Source organism: Triticum aestivum, chromosome 1D (genome assembly GCF_018294505.1).
Source record: "Triticum aestivum cultivar Chinese Spring chromosome 1D, IWGSC CS RefSeq v2.1, whole genome shotgun sequence".
In the NCBI taxonomy this organism is placed as follows: Eukaryota; Viridiplantae; Streptophyta; class Magnoliopsida; order Poales; family Poaceae; genus Triticum; species Triticum aestivum.
Window position 1 is genome coordinate 79,670,315 of NC_057796.1, and position 22,453 is coordinate 79,692,767.

The 22,453-nt window shown below is 43.0% G+C and overlaps 1 protein-coding gene across 2 annotated transcripts; it reads left to right on the top strand.

Moving 5' to 3' along the window:
• Window positions 1-8,303: 8,303 nt before the first annotated feature.
• Window positions 8,304-12,528, top strand: LOC123180421 (uncharacterized). Of its 2 annotated transcripts, none has more exons than XM_044592477.1 (8): window positions 8,304-8,606; window positions 8,737-8,854; window positions 9,545-9,732; window positions 9,813-9,984; window positions 10,537-10,739; window positions 11,053-11,175; window positions 11,251-11,354; window positions 12,185-12,528. In XM_044592477.1, the coding sequence occupies exons 1-8, from the start codon at window positions 8,438-8,440 to the stop codon at window positions 12,311-12,313; spliced, it is 1,206 nt and encodes a 401-aa protein (XP_044448412.1). In that variant the 5' UTR covers window positions 8,304-8,437; the 3' UTR covers window positions 12,314-12,528. The 2 variants fall into 2 exon arrangements, with proteins under 2 accessions (XP_044448412.1, XP_044448411.1); XM_044592476.1 differs by having other exon boundaries at window positions 8,367-8,606; window positions 8,716-8,854.
• The last annotated feature ends 9,925 nt before the right edge of the window (window positions 12,529-22,453 follow it).

Here is a 22,453-nt window from a genome sequence, read left to right on the forward strand (position 1 = left end):
AGGCAATTGCACCAGTATTGTCACAAAAGATTTTCATTGGACCCGATGCACTAGGTATGACACCTAGATCGGATATGAACTCCTTCATCCAGACTCCTTCACTTGCTGCTTCCGAAGCAGCTATGTACTCCGCTTCACACGTAGATCCCGCCACGACGCTTTGCTTAGAACTGCACCAACTGACAGCTCCACTGTTCAATATAAATACGTATCCGGTTTGTGACTTAGAGTCATCCGGATCAGTGTCAAAGCTTGCATCGACGTAACCATTTACGGCGAGCTCTTTGTCACCTCCATAAACGAGAAACATATCCTTAGTCCTTTTTAGGTATTTCAGGATGCTCTTGATCGCTATCCAGTGATCCACTCCTGGATTACTTTAGTACCTCCCTGCTAAACTTATAGCAGGGCACACATCAGGTCTGGCACATAGCATTGCATACATGATAGAGCCTATGGCTGAAGCATAGGGAACACCTTTCATTTTCTCTCTATCTTCTGCAGTGGTCGGGCATTGAGTCTGACTCAACTTAACACCTTGTAACACAGGCAAGAACCCTTTCTTTGCTTGATCCATTTTGAACTTCTTCAAAACTTTGTCAAGGTATGTGCTTTGTGAAAGTCCAATTAAGCGTCTTGATATATCTCTATAGATCTTAATGCCCAATATATAAGCAGCTTCACCGAGGTCTTTCATTGAAAAACTCTTATTCAAGTATCCTTTTATGCTATCCAGAAATTCTATATCATTTCCAATCAACAATATGTCATCCACATATAATATTAGAAATGCTACAGAGCTCCCACTCACTTTCTTGTAAATACAGGCTTCTCCAAAAGTCTGTATAAAACCATATGCTTTGATCACACTATCAAAACGTTTATTCCAACTCCGAGATGCTTGCACCAGTCCATAAATGGATCGCTGGAGCTTGCACACTTTGTTAGCATCCTTTGGATCGATAAAACCTTCAGGTTGCATCATATACAACTCTTCTTCCAGAAATCCATTCAGGAATGCAGTCTTTACATCCATTTGCCAAATTTCATAATCATAAAATGCAGCAATTGCTAACATGATTCGGACGGACTTAAGCATCGCTACGGGTGAGAAGGCCTCATCGTAGTCAACTCCTTGAACTTGTCGAAAACCATTCGCAACAAGTCGAGCTTTGTAGACAGTTACATTACCGTCAGCGTCTGTCTTCTTCTTGAAGATCCATTTATTCTCGATGGCTTGCCGATCATCGGGCAAGTCAACCAAAGTCCACACTTTGTTCTCATACATGGATCCCATCTCAGATTTCATGGCCTCAAGCCATTTCGCGGAATCTGGGCTCATCATCGCTTCCTCATAGTTCGTAGGTTCATCATGGTCAAGTAACATGACCTCCAGAACAGGATTACCGTACCACTCTGGTGCGAATCTTACTCTGGTTGACCTACGAGGTTTAGTAGTAACTTGATCTGAAGTTACATGATCATCATCATTAGCTTCCTCACTAATTAGTGTAGGAGTCACATGAACAGACTTCTGTGATGAACTACTTTCCAATAAGGGAGCAGGTACAATTACCTCATCAAGTTCTACTTTCCTCCCGCTCACTTCTTTTGAGAGAAACTCCTTCTCTAGAAAGGATCCATTCTTAGCAACGAATGTCTTGCCTTCAGATTTTTGATAGAAGGTGTACCCAACAGTCTCCTTTGGGTATCCTATGAAGACACATTTCTCTGATTTGGGTTCAAACTTATCAGGTTGAAGCTTTTTCACATAAGCGTCGCAGCCCCAAACTTTAAGAAATGACAACTTTGGTTTCTTCCCAAACCATAGTTCATAAGGTGTCGTCTCAACGGATTATGGTGACCTATTTAACGTGAATGCAGCCGTCTCTAAAGCATAACCCCAAAACAATAGCGGTAAATCAGTAAGAGACATCATAGATCGCACCATATCCAGTAAAGTACGATTACGACGTTCGGACACACCATTACGCTGTGGTGTTCCGGGTGGCGTGAGTTGCGAAACTATTCCGCATTGTTTCAAATGAAGACCAAACTCGTAACTCAAATATTCTCCTCCACGATGAGATTGTAGAAACTTTATTTTCTTGTTACGATGATTTTCCACTTCACTCTGAAATTCTTTGAACTTTTCAAATGTTTCAGACTTATATTTCATCAAGTAGATATACCCATATCTACTCAGATCATCTGTGAAGGTGAGAAAATAACGATACCCTCCGTGAGCCTCAACATTCATTGGACCACATACATCAGTATGTATGATCTCCAACAAATCTGTTGCTCGCTCCATTGTTCCGAGAGAACGGAGTTTTAGTCATCTTGCCCATAAGGCATGGTTTGCAAGCACCAAGTGATTCATAATCAAGTGATTCCAAAAGTCCATCAGAATTGAGTTTCTTCATGCGCTTTACACCAATATGACCTGAACGGCAGTGCCACAAATAAGTTGCACTATCATTATCAACTCTGCATCTTTTGGCTTCAATATTATGAATATGTGTATCACTACTATCGAGATTCAATATAAATAGACCATTCTTCAAGGGTGCATTACCATAAAAGATATTACTCATATAAATAGAACAACCATTATTCTCTGATTTAAATGAATAATCGTCTCGCATCAAACAAGATCCAGATATAATGTTCATGCTCAACGCTGGCACCAAATAACAATTATTCGGGTCTAAAACTAATCCCGAAGGTAGATGTAGAGGTAGCGTGCCGACTGTGATCACATCGACTTTGGAACCATTTCCCACGCGCATCGTCACCTCGTCCTTAGCCAATCTTTGCTTAATCCGTAGTCCCTGTTTTGAGTTGCAAATATTAGCAATAGAGCCAGTATCAAATACCCAGGTGCTACTGTGAGCATTAGTAAGGTACATATCAATAACATGTATATCACATATACCTTTGTTCACCTTGCCATCCTTCTTATCCGCCAAATACTTGGGGCAGTTCCGCTTCCAGTGACCAGTCCCTTTGCAGTGGAAGCACTCAGTCTCAGGCTTAGGTCCAGACTTGGGCTTCTTCACTTGAGCAGCAACTTGCTTGCCGTTCTTCTTGAAGTTCCCTTTCTTCCCTTTACCCTTTTTCTTGAAACTGGTAGGCTTGTTGACCATCAACACTTGATGCTCCTTCTTGATTTCTACCTCTGCAGCCTTTAGCATTGCGAAGAGCTCGGGAATCGTCTTATCCATCCCTTGCATGTTATAGTTCATCACGAAGCTCTTGTAGCTTGGTGCCAGTGATTGAAGAATTTTGTCAATGACGCTATCATCCAGAAGATTAACTCCCAGTTGAATCAAGTGATTGTTATACCCAGACATTCTGAGTATATGCTCACTGACAGAACTATTCTCCTCCATCTTGCAGCTGTAGAACTTATTGGAGACTTCATATCTCTCAATCCGGGCATTTGCTTGAAATGTTAACTTCAACTCCTGGAACATCTCATATGCTCCATGACGTTCAAAACGTCGTTGAAGTCCCGGTTCTAAGCCGTAAAGCATGGCACACTGAACTATCGAGTAGTCATTAGCTTTGCTCTGCCAGACGTTCATAACATCTGGCGTTGCTCCTGCGACGGGTTTGGCACCTAGCGGTGCTTCCAGGACGTAATTCTTCTGTGCAGCAAAGAGGATAATCCTCAAGTTACGGACCCAGTCCGTGTAGTTGCTACCATCATCTTTCTACTTAGCTTTCTCTAGGAACGCATTAAAATTCAAGGGAACAACAGCACGGGCCATCTATCTACAACAACATAGACATGCAAAATACTATCAGGTACTAAGTTCATGATAAATTAAAGTTCAGTTAATCAAATTACTTAAGAACTCCCACTTAAATAGACATCCCTCTAATCATCTAAGTGATCACGTGATCCAAATCAACTAAACCATGTCCGATCATCACGTGAGATGGAGTAGTTTTCAATGGTGAACATCACTATGTTGATCATATCTACTATATGATTCACGCTCGACCTTTCGGTCTCAGTGTTCCGAGGCCATATCTGCATATGCTAGGCTCGTCAAGTTTAACCCGAGTATTCTGCGTGTGCAAAACTGGCTTGCACCTGTTGTATGTGAATGTAGAGCTTATCACACCCGATCATCACGTGGTGTCTCGGCACGACGAACTTTCGCAACGGTGCATACTCAGGGAGAACACTTCTACCTTGAAATTTAGTGATAGATCATCTTATAATGCTACCGTCGATCTAAGCGAAATAAGATGCATAAAAGATAAACATCACATGCAATCAATATAAGTGATATGATATGGCCATCATCATCTTGTGCCTTTGATCTCCATCTCCAAAGCACCGTCATGATCACCATCGTCACCGGCACGACACCTTGATCTCCATCGTAGCATCGTTGTCGTCTCGCCAACTATTGCTTCTACGACTATCGATACCGCTTAGTGATAAAGTAAAGCAATTACATGGCGATTGCATTTCATATAATAAAGCGACAACCATATGGCTCCTGCCAGATGCCGATAACTTCGTTACAAAACATGATCATCTCATACAATAAAATTTAGCATCATGTCTTGACCATATCACATCACAGCATGCCCTGCAAAAACAAGTTAGACGCCCTCTACTTTGTTGTTGCAAGTTTTACGTGGTTGCTACGGGATGAGCAAGAACCGTTCTTACCTACGCATCAAAAGCACAACGATATTTCGTCAAGTATGTGCTGTTTTAACCTTCACAAGGACCGGGCATAGCCACACTCAATTCAACTAAAGTTGGAGAAACTGACACCCGCCAGCCACCTGTGTGTGAAGCACGTCGATAGAACCAGTCTCGCCTAAGCGTACGCGTAATGTCGGTCCGGGCCGCTTCATCCAACAATACCGCTGAATCAAAGTATGACATGCTGGTAAGCAGTATGACTAGTATCGCCCACAACTCACTTGTGTTCTACTCGTGCATATAACATCTACGCATAAACCTGGCTCGGATGCCACTGTTGGGGAACGTAATAATTTCAAAAAAAATCCTACGCACACGCAAGATCATGGTGATGCATAGCAACGAGAGGGGAGAGTGTCGTCCACGTACCCTCATAGACCGTAAGCAAAAGCATTATGACAACGCGGTTGATGTAGTCGTACGTCTTCACGATCGACCGATCCTAGTACCGAATGTTCGGCACCTCCGCGATCTGCACATGTTCAGCTCGGTGACGTCCCACGAACTCACGATCCAGTAGAGCTTCGAGGGAGAGTTCCGTCAGCACAATGGCGTGATGACGGTGATGAAGAAGTTACTGACGCAGGGCTTCGCCTAAGCACCGCTACGATATGACCGAGGTGTATGGTGGAGGGGGACACCGCACGCGGCTTGGAACAATCAACTTGTGAGTCTATGGGGTGCCCCCCTCCCCCGTATATAAAGGAGTGGAGGAGGGGGAGGAGGCCGGCCTCCTAGGCGCGTCCCAAGGGGAGTCCTACTCACACTGGGAGTAGGATTCCACCCCTTCCAAGAGTAGGAGTAGTAGGGAAGGAAGGAGGAAAGAGGGGGAAGGAAAAAGGGGGGCGCCACCCCCCCTTCCTTGTCCAATTCGGACTAGAGGGGGAGGGGCGCGCAGCCTGCCCTGGCCGCCCCTTCCTCTCTCCACCAAGGCCCATGAGGCCCATTACACTCCCCGGGGGGTTCTGGTAACCCCCGGTACTCCGGTATTCGTCCAAACTCTCTCGGAACCCTTCCGAAGTCCAAACATAGTCATCTAATATATCGATCTTTATGTCTCGACCGTTTCAAGACTCCTCATCATGTCCGTGATCATATCCGGGACTCTGAACTACCTTCGGTATATCAAAACACATAAACTCATATTACCGATCGTCACCGAATGTTAAGCGTGCGGACCCTACGGGTTCGAGAACTATGTAGACATGACCGAGACACGTCTTAGGTCAATAACCAATAGCGGAACCGGGATGCTCATATTGGTTCCTACATATTCTACGAAGATCTTTATCGGTCAAACCGCATAACAACATACGTTGTTCCCTTTGTCATCGGTATGTTACTTGCCCGAGATTCAATCGTCGATATCTCAATACCTAGTTCAATCTCGTTACCGGCAAGTCTCTTTACTCGTTCCGTAATGCATCATCCCGCAACTAACTCATTAGTCACATTGCTTGCAAGACTTATAGTGATGTGCATTACCGAGAGGGCCCAGAGATACCTCTCCGACAATCGGAGTGACAAATCCTAATCTCGATCTATGCCAACTCAACAAGTACCATCGGAGACACCTGTAGAGCACCTTTATAATCACCCAGTTACATTGTGACGTTTGGTAGCACACAAAGTGTTCCTCCGGTATTCGGGAGTTGCATAATCTCATAGTCATAGGGACATGTATAAGTCATGAAGAAAGCAATAGCAACATACTAAACGATCAAGTGCTAAGCTAATGGAATGGGTCAAGTCAATCACATCATTCTCTAATGATGTGATCCCGTTAATCAAATGACAACTCATGTCAATGGCTAGGAAACTTAACCATCTTTGATTCAACGAGCTAGTCAAGTAGAGGCATATTAGTGACACTCTGTTTGTCTATGTATTCACACATGTATTAAGTTTCCGGTTAATACAATTCTAGCATGAATAATAAACATTTATCATGATATAAGGAAATATAAATAACAATTTTATTATTGCCTCTAGGGCATATTTCCTTCAGATCCATCATAGCATCTATTCTCGAAGCGGGGATCAAGGAGTCACCATTAGTATTGCGGGAATGAGGAGCACGCCACATTATTGATGGGACGTGGCCTAAGTGGGATCCCAATGCACACTCACAAGTCATGTTGAGCAGCGGTCAGTCCTCACACATGGTCTGATTTAACTAGTTGGGGAGCCTGATCCGGTCTGGCTAAGACAAGACTGGGCTCGTAAATTTCAAAGGTGCTACACGAGAGTTCAGCTTGCGGGGGTTGGCTACGCAGGAAGCTCTCTTGCGTAGGTCGGCTATCTTCATCAACAAATCAAGACCGGGGTGGTTCCTCTGGCTTTCCGAGCAGGCCGACCATAGGTGGTTGGCGATAATCATTCACTTTCAAGGGAGTTGAAAAGAACCAGTTTAAACCTCGGCAAGTGATAAGACGGCGTTGAAGATCGGTGCCGATTAGGATGCAGCCAAGCTTAAAGACCGCTTCAGGGGCTACTGATGGTGTTACGGCTCAGGGGTGCCTCACCTCTTTGGTTGTCGGCCCAAGTAGGCCAGCCCAAGGCCCCTCAGGTCCGTTTCAGCCCCACGCCATCATGCTAGCCCATGGGCTCTATAGAAGAAAGGCTAGAGGCTTTGTTGTTCCAGACGAGGAAGCCAAGACTGTAGAGGACTCACCTCCATCAACGTAGCTCACTAGGTTCATGTAACCCTAGGGGGCGGTATCTTATATAAGACGGGGCCAAACTAGTCGATAGGGAGAACATTATAAGTTAGAATATCTCTGTACTTTGTAAACCCCCCGTTGCAATACACAACACGAGCAGGAATATTGTTTTACCTCGTAAGGAGGGCCTAAAAATGGATAAGTGGCCGCCGACTGCTCCTCTCAATCAGTCTACCAGCTCCTCCATGATCCTTCGGAGTGACGAATCCGTACCTCACTAGACGACGACGGGCGTGGAGGAGCCTCGTCCCAACAAACGGCCGAACACCTTGTGGGCGGCGATGGAGGCGGGCGTGCACGAGTTGTGCCCGGTGAAGGGTACCATCCTTGGCCCGTTCCTGCAGCAGGTCTGTCGAAGCCCACATCCTATGTGGTGACCGTGGAGGTAGAGGTGGTATGCCGAGAGCTGCCCACGACCCTGGGCAGGCGGGCTTTGTAGTATTCTTATGGCGGCGAGAAGCGGCCGCAATGCCAGCAAGAGTGGGCGTTGGTGGATGCGGTGGCGGTGGGCCCGTAGATGCAGTGGCGAATCTAGGCCCTAGGCCCGGGGCCAGGCCCGGAGCGTGAGGCCCATTTCCTTTGTAGACCGTAGCAATTGCTACAGTATACAAAGGGGGCCAGGGCACCGGGCTAGGCTGGATCCGTCCCTGTGTCGATGATGCGAAGGTGGTGAAGAGGCCGAAACTAGGTGAGACGACGAGGATGACAAGGTCAGGGTGTGGAAGCAGATAATAGCCATCGTGTCACAGACAGGCTAGGGGAGAACAAAAGGAAAAGGCCACGGGCTTTCGTTGGCCGTCCACGACTCCCTTTGCGTCGACGTGTTGGCAGAATCCAAACAGACGCAACGAGATTGGGGGCGATTTGGAGTTGGCCTAATAATAAAGATGAAATCGGCGGAACCCCTGCTTGCATCATCGTCCAAATATCTCGATCGGTATTCTAAAGAAAAAAAAATCTCGATCGGTATACTGACGCCATGACCACTCTGCCCCGCCATCTCCCCGTTATTCTCCACCCCCAAACCCGCCGAAACCCCAAATCGCGCGACCTCTCCAAGAAATCCATGGGTGGCGGCAGCGGCGACCTCAGCCCCACCGGCATCCCCGCCTCCCCTTCTTCGTCCTCATCGGACTCCCTTCCTCGAGGTGATTCGCTCTGCCAGTAACCGATTGATCCCAATTTCCATCTGGTAGTACGATCGGTTCTGTTCTTGACCTGTTGGCGCATGGACCGCTTATAATTATGTGGTGACAGAGTTTGCCGATTATGTGCCAGTCTCTGACGGCGACTCCGAAGGGGGCTGCATCTGCGACGACCCCGAGGTGGAGGCCCTTCTCTACGGCAGCCAATTTCAGCACCGGTCGCTGCGGGAGGCGAAAGACCTCATCAGGAGGTAGCGTGGCCCTTTTAATTTGTTTGTTTATCCCTTGTGCTCTGCTCCTGTGATATTTACATCTACACTGAAGGGTTAGTGGTTGTTGAAAATAGGCCCCAGTCTCTGTTTTAGAACTTGAGATGCTACTATTGTTTGAAAATACCGAGTGCTACTGCTAGAACATGTAATTTGACGCACCACATGCATGATTCTCTAAAAGGGATGCTGGAAAGGGGTGTCATGTCTCTGGTTTTGGAATGAACGTATGTTGATGTGTATTCACTTACACATGATCATCACTGAAGTCTGCGTTTTGGGACAGCAATATTTCAGTCCCACCTTGGGGTTGCTTTAGACTAATTTGTCCTCTTAAATCGAGTTACCATTTTGAACCTCAGTTTACAAAACTTACGTTTCATAAACCCGTAAGTTGAAATGGCCGGTACCTATCTTAAAAAACTAGTTTGGTGTTATTTATGGTGTATTTCCTAATACAACGTCGCTATGTATTATGTATCTACTCCAATGAGTTCTTTGGTTTGAGTCAGTTCATAGGCGGTTATGTAAACAAACATGGAGAAAAAAATTCTACTGTATAAATATTTTTCATGACATGACACTGAAGTAGCAAAGCTAGTTAAAAATTCTTGTAGATAAAGATCATAGAGATGTCAGCATGTTCGTTCAGTAATTTCAACCTATGAGCAGGTATAAGCCTGGGTACTGGATTGAAGGAGTTGGCAACACAAAAGGTGGGGATTATTTGTTGCCTGAGACCACCACGTTGTTATTGGTGGGTCCCAGAGGTGCTGGGAAAAGTACACTTGTCAACCGAATTACACGGGTCTTTGACAAAGATGACGATCCTTTTGCACCAGAGCGGGCGCAGGTTTCCTGTAAGTCTTATCAATTTTGGGCGCAGTATTTCGATATGTGTGAGTGCAGCTGATTTTCCTGCTGCTGTTTACATTGCTAGATAATTCCAAATCAAATGGTACAAGCTTCATCCGGGAGTATAAAATTCCAAGAAATTCAAACGGTATATGTATTTGTGATACAAGGAGCTTGTCCAGAAACCCAGAAAAGGATTTCAAAATGCTTCAACGTTGGATGACGAAGGGAGTTAGCCATGGGGAAATGGTGACATGGTAAGACGAGATCCTTAATTCAATTATATATTGTCTTGTAGGTGTTCTGTGCATTAGGCTTTTCATTTGGGAGAAATTTGTTGTCATCCAACACTTGTAATTTTCTCGCAAAAAAAATCTTACACTTGTAATTATGAGGGTGAGTATTCTAGGGCTTTTAATTCTTCACACCAAAAGATACATTATCAAGTGGATCTTTGTGTCAGTCAAAAAATCTGTGATTGTCAACATTTCGTCGTTCAAGATTTCTACAGAATTTGATGTCACAATATGTTTTATTATCTTAAAGGGAACACATGGAGAATTATTTGAAATGTTTCCTGCATGTACTATCCTGAAAATTTATTTCTTGTGCTTCCTGCAAGTACTATCCTTCAGAACATGCATAGAGAGGTGTTCAGTTTATTCTTATGTTTCAACATTGTTTTGTCATTTCCTTTTTCGTTTTTCATAAATCTTATTTAGTCTTAAACGAAGCAATATACAACATATGAAAACTAACTACTCGACATTGCACTAGCTAACTTTTTTCATAACACATTTTTTTGACAGGGATACTGATGATGACACTAAGATTAAGAACCTCAAATCAATGGGGAGGCAATACAGTTTTTTGCCTTACAAAACCAGGAAGGTCAACTTTGTGATATTTGTGGTTGATGGTGTTTCTATCCTAAGATCAATTGGAAGTGATAAGAAAGGATACATGGATATGCTCCGCGAGACATTTATGAATCCATTCTTATCTTTTGGAGGTATGGGCAGCTATGATGCTTATAGTTTTATGTAGTTCCTTATTGTGCTAAATTTATAATAAATATATGCATGTACAAATGAACACATATGTATTTGTTACTAATACTCCTTTGAATAGTTTGAAACATATTTCCTTGGAGGAGGTTTCTATACAGATTTGTGATTTATGTAATGCATTATTTGTTGTATAGAATTATTGCCTTCTTATTCTCAGCATGCTCATTGAACAATGTGTTTCATTAATTAACCGGTATGATAAATTTATATTTGGTACTGTCAGCACCAGAGTGATTATAACAAATGTGATTGCAGATGACAAGCCTGCTGTTGTGGTTACTCACGGGGATAGACTATCGTTACAACAGCGTTCCCAAGTTCAGAATGAGTTAGCAGAGACACTTGCCATTCCACCCCAACAAATTTTTGATATACCAGGTATTGCACATTTGCTTTTGCCACGTTCTCAATATGATGCATAACTAAGAAATACACCTTATATCTTCTACACAGGTTCTGATGACTATGAAACTGATATAGCTGTGTTGGATATGTTGCGTTACTGTATCCAACATGCTGAGCAGAACTTCTCTATGAAACTGAAGAATCTTGTAGAGGTTTGATTTCTTCCCCCTGATATATCATTCATCTATTGTTCATACTGTATATGAAGTTCATATGTACATTGCAAACTAAATTGATTTTTCGTACAAGTCATACTCATGTAAGTGAAGACCCATTTGATTTATTTTTACTGGGGTTATGGGGTAGAAGTGCAGGTAAACAGTAAGAGTAACAGTTGTAACCTTCATAGGTAGGCCCCAATTTTTTGCCAATCCACGAAAATTGCTGGACCTGCTCTCGTTCAATCTTTACCTTTTTCCTTGTTGTCTATTAAGATTTATATGGATGTTGCAAAGTACAAACTTCCTTAATTTATGGTGAGAAAGCACTCCCGTCTGGCTTTTACGTAGTACTAGAGGTGAGATGTGATCTCTCTTATTTATGAACCCACACATATTTATGGGGCAATCACAAATATGGTGCTCAGAAAAATACAAATAGGAATCTTTTGGCAGAACAAGTGTCAGGTCTCTAGTTAAGCACTAGGGGTCAAGCAAAAACTTGGTTGGGCAAGAACTAATCAGAACTGCCACGCTGAAGGTTTGGCCTAAGCTCCAGAAGTTGGCTGGCTCCGCCTCTGGGTTGTCATTAACAACAAATGAACACAGAAATGACATTAGATATACACTCCTAAATACCCCCTCTATTCTATTAAAGCATAAGATGATTTTTTGACACTATCATAGTGTCAAGACACGTCTTATATTTTGATAGAGAGAGAGTACAACTGAATGTGATAGATAGAAAGGAAAATATTGCAGTTGCTTATCTTCGTTTGAACATTTCTTTAGTGGGTAATTACTTGAAACCTCATGTTTGGCAGATGCATGGGCGCGAAACCATCACAGAGATGATGGCGCGGTTGATGGGACTAGATGCAGTCATGGATGCCACCATTGTTTTCCTATGCGCCGTAGCCCTTCTGCTTCGTGTATCAGATAACTTACTGTAGTGGTAGCTGGTGTTTTGCTATTGTGGATTGTAAATAAAGCTGTGTGATCAAAGGGAGTGCTCGAGAGTAGCATATATCACTCACGATATGCGACACACTTTCTTGCCACTATCGAAGAAGACGGTGTCACTTAACCGTATACGATATGTACTGTCTGAACATATATATGTGCAAGAAGCTTTGTACTGCAGTGTATAGCACTACAGTTTCTGAAATCTGCCCATGGAGGGTACCTGGGCAAAGGTATCGATGGCATGGTTGAAGAACATAGATGATGTGCTAATTGAAGATTTTGAAGTGGCAGTGCAAACCTTTGACTTTATTGTTTGTTGCTTCCATTCTTCTTTATTTTTGTTGCACTTGTTGCAATAGAAACTTGCACATCATTCTTGTTTTGATTGCTTCCCTTGGTTATCCATGCCATGTTTCTCTTTTTCGGCCCTTGTGCACTAAGGTTTTGCAATTTATTTATTTTTCCACCAAAGAATTAAGTCGAGTGGCACCTCGGCTATGATTCCATTTTAGATAATGACAACTCTTGAACTTGTGCACTCTCAATTTCTTCTGTTTAGACTTGGCACCTTGATTTTCAACAATCGATTGCTTCACCTCAATGCCTTATTAGCAAATGTCAACATCTCGATTGGCCTTTCGTCATTTGAAATAAAATCTGGAAGTTGCACACTTGCAACATCTTTCTTAACACGATAAACTTGCTTGTTGTCATACCCATACATAGAGGTAACTTGGGCTGAGCGGACATGGGTTGTGGGCCCGCTGTAATGGACTTCTTAGTTCAGTGGCTACAAGAGCAGAGCAGCCGCAAGTGAAAGGGGTTGTGCTAATGCCTTCTTCCTCCAACTACTGCCTCCTCTAGTATCCGGCCAGTGTATCATCTCCTGCTCCTCTACCTTTGATCTGTGATCTTCTCATCCTTGATTCTCTTATCCAGATTGCAGTGCCTTCATGATCCATTGTTTGGTGAATTAACTCACACCGGGAGCACTTGTATTCATTGATTTGTGTTTGTTTGATATTGTTGAGAGAAAAAGTGAATCCTCTGTCTCTTTCATTAGATGATTGTAGGCATTTATACAAGGAGAAGGGATGCACTGAAGAGGCATCCGTTCCGGCGAGATGGCAGTTACAAGGGGAGATTTACCCCATAATTAACACATGTTAATTAAACTGTAACACTCCCCCTAATCTACACTTGTCCATCCAGAATCATCATCTTGATTAGAGGCTCCTCCAAAAATCCCGTGGGAAAAATATGAGGAGTACAGTGTTTGATATGTTGCCAAAACTCCTTCAAACCCAGTGGGAAAAATAAGGAGAAAATGCCGCAACATATAATGCTTGTTGTCAGTTTTAACTCGATATGAGGAAAACCCATAGAATTAAAAGGACAATAAATATGTCGTATATACTTTCTTAGAAAAACCCCGGTTGGGAAAATAGAAAGTATGCCATATGATCTTGTGTTGATATTACCTCATTAAAAACCTTAATGAGAACCTGTGAAGTAAACTCATAAAGGGAAAAGGAGTATAATATGATGCATTGAACAGGAGTAATTCAGGAAGATACTCCCCCTGATTCTTGCATATCTCAAAGCCGTCGAATACCAATTCCAGGAACATTTTCTCGATGTTGAAGTTGGCAGAGACTTTGTGAACAAACGTATAAGTTTGTTGTATGATTTGACTTGCAAGATGAGCAATATAGTGATATTGCTTGCTTCATAATCTGTTTGCATTCGGGCAACACAAGCAACATTATCTTTGAGATAATGACCGGTGGATGTAGCCACCAAGGGTTTGTTTCCAAGACATTCATGGAATGGCTATCACACCTAGTATGAATACTAAGCTTGTCTATGATCTGACATAGTGGGGATCTGATCAATGTATCCAATGATATTGGTGTTCAGATTTCTCTGAAACTGAAAAACCAGGACTAGATGTTTGATGCCTTGGAGATATCGAAAGATATTCTTGAGTCCCAACCAATTGTGTTTGGTGGATTCAATGGCATTATGGAACGTTGAGTCCCAAGATCTCGTTTCCATCATCTCTTGGTCTAAATAGATCTTTCTCTACGTCTAGAGAATGATCTGCCATGAGAGTTGTTGATGGATAAGATTTGCCCACAATGGATTTCTCCAATATATTCTGGATATAGACAACATAGTATACCATAATGTTTGAATGAAGGTGCTCAAGTTATAGTAACGAGCGGTATTTTTGTTTACCCAAATCCTTCATTTTAAACTCCATCATTTAGATGATTACATGTGTAGTCATTGCAGGAGTAGTCACTGTGTATGACACACAAACATGGATAACCATTATTGTAGGAGTAATCCTTGTGTATAAGGAACTCACTACGTCGGTTGTACCATATGTACCGACAACAATCAGTCGTATGGTGACTTACTGATTTTTACACAATGTATGTTGCATTTTTTATTTCAATTCAGAATTGAGATTTCATCGAAAATCAATCATATATGTCTGAATCTAGTGAGCCACATGGATATGTGATCATGACATCTATCAACTGCATAGATAGATGATTTTATACTGCAAATGATATAAGATATCGGAAAGAGATTCCACCTCTGGAGAATAGTTGGGTATCTGTGTGAACCCTTGTGCTACAATACTTGCTCTATGTTTCACCACCTCGGTGTTCTCGTTCTGTTTCCAGAAGAAAAGAGGTGTAGGTATTGCTTATGTGAATACCTTCCCTTTATTGAGCAAGATTATTTCTACCTAGAATTGCATCCTTTGCTTGAGTTCAGTCCGAGTGTTGTTCACACTTTGCCATGGCCATGGTCTTTGGACATGAATCATTTGAAAGGTTTTTGCAATCTGGTTGAGAAATGCATGTCGACAATTGTAGACTTCTGGTTATATGTTTCTCCAAAATCTATATATTTATATATAGTTGATGGAAATATCGTTACCCATGGTGACTGCTCGCGATTTCCCAATGCGACTGAGTCGGGTATTCCGATGTCCCGGTCATTGTGTGCACTATGACCTGGGTTGGTGGAGGTTTCCCGTCAATTGGGTGTATACTACCCATTAGGTGTCTGTCAATGTGAAGTTGACTTGCATTTACTAATTCACAGGCCTTGATATCCTTGCTTGCGAGAAGCTGAATCCTGATGTACTTCTGTCATACATCTCCCCCTGTTGCTTTGAACGGGGAGTGGAGCGGATTTTGTTGGTACCTCCACTCTTTCAGGCGTACTTTTGCAGGATTGTAGGATTGTGTGACACTTTTATAGTCAGTAAATGAATCTGCAGGTTATTTGCAATGTGTTGCAAATCTCCTGAACGCGTGGTTTAGATCTTTGAGTACGTCGATTTGAGGAAGAAATGTGTTGAACATTCCACTAATTTTCTGGCATTCTTTATGGTACTTGAATTCTTCCCCTAATGCCTGGAAAAATTCCTCGATGTATCAGCATACTAGCCTAGAATAACTCCCCATGAGAGGGGCTTGAGGTATTGACGGAAATACAGTTATTCCTCACATAGATCCCACATATATGTTGAGGGCCAACGATGTATGTCAGGGTGGTGAAATCGGTGTATAACCGAATTACCGCAGATGGGAAATACATGGTAGATTTCCACGTATCAAAGATAGAGGGGAATAATATTATGCAGTTTGGTCATGAGCGTGTAAGACTACATGACTCCAACGTAAAGTTGGTAAGTTGCAATTCCAAAGTAAAGATCATGCAATAATCTTAATTCTTTGTATATAGGATTCTACCAAACCATTTTGAGTCTAGACATTAGGACAAATTGCTAAACTTCAATCCAAGGGCCATAGAGAAGGCACTTAAGGAGAATTCTGCAATGTTATCCATTTGATTTGCTTGAAATTGATGTCAGGATAATGAGCCAATGGTTTCATGTGGAAAAACCACACTTGGGACCATCATATAGATGTGTCTTTTAGAACCATGGACCACATGAATAGTCTAGTCAATGGATGGGAAGATCCACTTACCTCAACTTGATGAATTCAAGGAGTCTGAGTGGTTCAGCGCTTTAAGGTGCGCGAGCCTTAAACTTAGCTTCCATGTGTCACGTGTAGTGTACACACAAAATCCAAATATTGTTAGAATTTAGCATCATAATAATCATAAACCAACGGAATTTCTGATAGTTTCGGTTTCAACCCAATTTCTGGATGACCAAGGCGAGTATGCCAAGTTTGTCATGTACAAGACACTCTGGAAAACTACCTCGTACGCAACAGGTGCTACGGGTTTTGTAGTATGTGTAGTACAACCATGATGATACATAGAGAATGTGCTTGCCATATCCGTTGCATATGGTAAATAGAAGATATTCTTATTTGTTGTCATCATAAGTTTCACTATGGAAACTATTTTGACGGATACCTCTATAGTTTAGTAGGGTATGAGTTAAACCCGGAAGCAATAAAGCACCTGATGTTACTCGAGTACCCACAGGGGCAGTAAATATGACTCGAGTTGAGCCAACAAATACCTCATCGCGTCTAGTGATTTTAAAATATCTCCTTTCTCTCAACGAGAGTGGAAAACATTTCACTTCCCTGAGTATAGAGTTCATGGTGCATATGTACACAAGGTACATACCATCTTTCATCAGATTGACCCCCGTAGAAATCTATATATATACTTGAAGATTCTCAAAATGAAAATCAAAGTCAGAAATATAGAATACATACAAATGTATTTGTACCAAGGTGCTGATACAATATATTGTGATATACAATATATGATGACAACAATACTCATGTTCTTATTGGAACATCAGAAATGGACATAAATTATATTGACCACTTAGGAGATTGAGAGACTATTCATAGCCTCTAGGCATGTCGGTTGAGGCATATTGAACCATCACGTTCCCCGTGCCCATAGGGTCCTTTCACCGTTGGTGAGGTCGGGTTGAAGTGAGCTTCAAACCTTTGCCCCTAAGGTCCTTTGTATCACAGGGATTGCTAATACAGAATAACCAGATGTTGAAATCTGGATCGATATAATGCCTTATTATGCATACGACCACATATTTATTCTGTTAGTGGTGTGACTCCAACCGTAGGTGAATCTGACAGGTCTTGGATTCCACACATTATCCCACGAGACACAAGAGCGATCATGATGTCCAGGCCCAGGTAGGGCAGTGGTGGCCATTGAGGGCAAATGCCTCAAATTCTCTAGCCATCGGTTACCAGAGATAATTAATTTACTATCAGTAAATTAAAGACCATCATGGTTAGTTTGTAATGAATTTTGCAAAATTAATGGATATTTCAAGGAGTTAGCTTGAAACCATTACTATGAACTTCAAATCGTTAAGCATGACACCTTGTAGATACTCCCCAAAATAAATTTCGGGGTCCATCTCTCAGCACTAGAGAGTATAATCTGATGAAATCAGTAGATACTTCTAGTATCTTATGTCATAACTTAATAAAATGCATGGGAGAGCACAATGTTGAGCAATCATAATGTCGAATATGACGAAATGTTGGCTTAAACAGTAGTGGTGATAATCTGCAAAGCAGTAGATCTACACACTACCTTGTGATCCCAATACATCAATTTGAAGAAATCACTAAGAATTTTGCATACCAATTCTTGCTCGTATTAAGCCAAAAAGGCTCAAGTGAGATGAATTGATTTCTATTTTGCAAGAAATTGAAAATTTCAATTGCAAATAGTAGATGTAATTAATCTCAACATGTAGAATAACATGGAAATATATTACATCATACTTTATTCTGGGGTACAAGGTACTCTACGGATATACACTACTAATGTAGTGGATAATAATGATGTTGCAAACTTGATCCTCAAGTGAAAAACTTGAATTGTATAGATCTCAAATTAAATGAGATCTTCTATCAAATTGCAAGATAATTCAGTGCAGTGAATTAATATTTTGCGAGAGAAAATTGATCTCAATCGCAATTAGATTATTTTGCGAGAAAAAAATTCCCAATCGCAAATCAATATTGTTGTGCGAGAAAACACAATCTTGATCGCAAAACAATGTCGTTGTACTAATAGGACATGTTATAGGGATTGCTAAAAAGCAAACACATTGAACATGCCACATATAATAACCACATATTTTCCGGAATGTTAAAACTCAATAGAAAATGCAGTAACTAACAGGGTCTAAAACAGATAAATACCAGTAAATAGTACTCCCTCCTTTTCAATTTATACTGCGCATAGTTGCTAGCTCTTATACCAATGCAATGAGCTGGAGCTGTACTTTGTACCAAAATGACCCTGCATGCACGTGAAGGAAATATGCCCTAGAGGCAATAATAAAGTTGTTATTTATATTTCCTTATATCATGATAAATGTTTATTATTCATGCTAGAATTGTATTAACCGGAAACTTAGTACATGTGTGAATACATAGACAAAACAGTGTGTCCCTAGTATGCCTCTACTTGACTAGCTCGTTAATCAAAGATGGTTATGTTTCCTAAACATAGACATGTGTTGTCATTTGATGAATGGGGTCACATCATTAGAGAATGATGTGATGGACAAGACCCATCCGTTAGCTTAGCATAATGATCGTTAAGTTTATTGCTTTCTTCATGACTTATACATATTCCTCTGACTATGAGATTATGCAACTCCCGAATACCGGAGGAACACCTTGTGTGCTATCAAATGTCACAACGTAACTGAGTGATTATAAAGATGCTCTACAGGTGTCTCCGAAGGTGTTTGTTGGGTTGGCATAGATCAAGATTAGGATTTGTCACTCTGAGTATCGGAGAGGTATCTCTGGGCCCTCTCAGTAATGCACATCACTATAAGCCTTGCAAGCAATGTGAATAATGAGTTAGTTGCGGGATAATGCATTACGGAACGAGTAAAGAGACTTGCCGGTAATGAGATTGAACTAGGTATGATGATACCGACGATTGAATCTTGGGCAAGTAACATACCGATGACAAAGGGAATGGCGTATATTGTTATGCAGTTTGACCGATAAAGATCTTCATAGAATATGTAGGAGCCAATATGAGCATCCAGGTTCTGCTATTGGTTATTGACCGGAGATGTGTCTTGGTCATGTCTACATAGTTCTCGAACCCATAGGGTCCGCACGCTTAACGTTCGATGACGATTTGTATATGAGTTATGTGTTTTGGTGACTATTGGGGATATAGCTATTGAGTTAACCCGCCCAGGAGGGGCCGGGTTATACCCATGGCGACTCATAAGACAAAGCCCATGAAGGAATCAAAGATGGCGGTTCATGAGGATAACTTATGAAGGGCCCAAGGCCCAAAGGTGGCTTAAGGCCCGTAGGTGTAAACCGTCATATGTGTATGACTTGTATTATAAGGCAATTGTAGTTAAGTCACCGGGCCAAATACGTTTATGAGCCGGCCGGGACTTTGTGAGCCACCGGGCGTCAACCTGAGTATATAAAGGGACGACTCGGCGGCGAGTTAGGGCAAGAAAACCAGAGATCGAAAGCTAGGTCAAGCGTATCCGCTCCCTGGTAATCGAGACATAAGCAATACCACCTCAACTGGATTAGGCCTTTACCTTCACCGCAAGGGGGCGAACCAGTAGAAACTCCCTAAGTCCTTTGTCTCGTTTAACCCCTTTAAGCTAATCTCATTGCGATGGCTCCACGACTAAGTCCTCACACTAGGACATCTGCCGTGACAACCCCACGACAGTTGGCGCCCACCGTGGGGCTACCGCACGGTGGTTTCGAGTTCTTGAAGGGCAACTTTGAAGGGATCAAGGGATATGCTGTGGGCCGGATGACCAAGAGTCGTCGCGGCAAGCTCTACATCGACGACGCAGGCTGGGGCCCCGAGGCCTGCTCAATTGAGTACGGGTACCGGTGTGACGCCCCCGATTCAATCGTACACTAATCATACACGCAAATGTGTACGATCAAGATCGAGGACTCACGGGAAGATATCACAACACAACTCTAGACACAAATAAAAATAAAACAAGCTTTATATTACAAGCCAGGGGCCTCGAAGGCTCGAATACATAAGCTCGAAAACACAAGAGTCATCGGAAGCAATAATATCTGAGTACAGACATAAGTTAAACAAGATTGCCTTAAGAAGGCTAGCACAAACTGGGATACAGATCGAAAGAGGCGCAGGCCTCCTGCCTGGGTCCTCCTAACTACTCCTCGAAGCCGAACTCCACGTAGAATCATCCTCGGGATCTCTAGCTCCTGGACTCCAGCATCTGGTTGCGACAACCAGGTATAGAAAGGGGAAAAGAGGGTGAAAAGCAACCGTGAGTACTCATCCAAAGTACTCGCAAGCAAGGAGCTACACTACATATGCATGGGTATATGTGTAAAGGGCCATATCGGTGGACTGAACTGCAGAATGCCAGAATAAGAGGGGGATAGCTAATCTTGTCGAAGACTACGCTTCTGGCCACCTCCATCTTGCAGCATGTAGAAGGGAGTAGATGGTAAGTTAACCAAGTAGCATCGCATAGCATAATCCTACCCGGCGATCCCCTCCTCGTCGCCCTGTTAGAGAGCGATCACCGGGTTATATCTGGAACTTGGAAGGGTGTGTTTTATTAAGTATCCAGTTCTAGTTGTCATAAGGTCAAGGTACAACTCCGGGTCGTCCTTTTACCGAGGGACACGGCTATTCGAATAGATAAACTTCCCTGCAGGGGTGCACCACATAACCCAACACGCTCGATCCCATTTGGCCGGACACACTTTCCTGGGTCATGCCCGGCCTCGGAAGATCAACACGTCGCAGCCCCACCTAGGCACAACAGAGAGGTCAGCACGCCGGTCTAAATCCTATGGCGCTGGGGTCTGGGCCCATCGCCCATTGCACACCTGCACGTTGCGTACGCGGCCGGAAGCAGAACTAGCCCCCTTAATACAAGAGCAGGCTTACGTTCCAATCCGGCGCGCACCGCTCAGTCGCTGACGTCACGAAGGCTTCGGCTGATACCACGACGTCGAGTGCCCATAAATTTCCCACGTAGTTGGTTAGTGCGTATAGACCAAATGGCCAGACTCAGATCAAATACCAAGAACTCGTTAAGCGTGTTATTATTAAGTATCCGTAGACGCCGACCAGGGCCAGGCCCACCTCTCTCCTAGGTGGTCTCAACCCGCCCTGTCGCTCCCCCTCAAAGTAACAGTCGGGGGCCGTCAGGAACCCAAGCCCACCTCAACCGGGATGGAGCCACCTGTCCTTTCAGCCCCCTCATCAGAATCACTTGCTGGTACTCAACGAGCTGACCCGACTTTAGTCACCACATGTGTCATGTATATAAAGTATATAGTATATACCCGTGATCACCTCCCTAGTGATCACGGCCCGATAGTATAGCATGGCAGACCGACAAGAGTGTAAGGCCACTGATGGAACTCTAGCATCCTATACTAAGCAGTAGGATAGCAGGTAAGGGTAACAACTGTAGCAACAATGAAAGGCTATGCAGCAGAATAGGATTAAACGAAAGCAGTAACATGCTATACTCTTCTAATGCAAGCAGTATAGAGAAGAATAGGCGATATCTGGTGATCAAGGGGGGGGGGGCTTGCCTGGTTGCTCTGGCAAGAAGGAGGGGTCGTCAACACCGTAGTCGTACTGGGTAGCAGCGGCGTCGGTCTCGGTGTCTAGCGAGAGAAGAGGGGGAAGAAACAATAAATATAATGCAAACATAAGCATGACGATGGAAGACATGCCAATGCGCGGTGCTAGGTGTGCCCTAACACGGTAGGAGGTGGTACCGGGAAAGGGGGAAACATCCGGGAAAGTATTCCCGGTGTTTCGCGTTTACGGACAAATGAACCGGAGGGGGAAAGTTGTGTGTTTGCTATGCTAGGGATGTGTGGCGGGCGAACGGGCTGCGTATCCGGATTCGTCTCGTCGTTCTGAGCAACTTTCATGTACAAAGTTTTTCCATCCGAGCTACGGTTTAATTTATATTAATTTTAAAAGATTTAAATCATTTTTAGGATTTATTTAATTATTTTAAAACAACATTATCCAGAACAGTGCACGCTGACATCAGCATGACGTCAGCAGTCAATAGAGGAGTTGACTGGTCAACGGACGTGTGGGTC

What these genes read in the sequence shown, in the direction of transcription:
- LOC123180421 (XM_044592476.1), top strand. Translation starts at nt 8,438, where the DNA reads ATGACCACTCTGCCCCGCCATCTCCCCGTTATTCTCCACCCCCAAACC. An exon ending in ATCGGACTCCCTTCCTCGAG is followed by an intron (nt 8,607 to 8,715) that starts GTGATTCGCTCT and finishes ATGTGGTGACAG; the next exon opens with AGTTTGCCGATTATGTGCCA. An exon ending in TCCATTCTTATCTTTTGGAG is followed by an intron (nt 10,740 to 11,052) that starts GTATGGGCAGCT and finishes ATGTGATTGCAG; the next exon opens with ATGACAAGCCTGCTGTTGTG.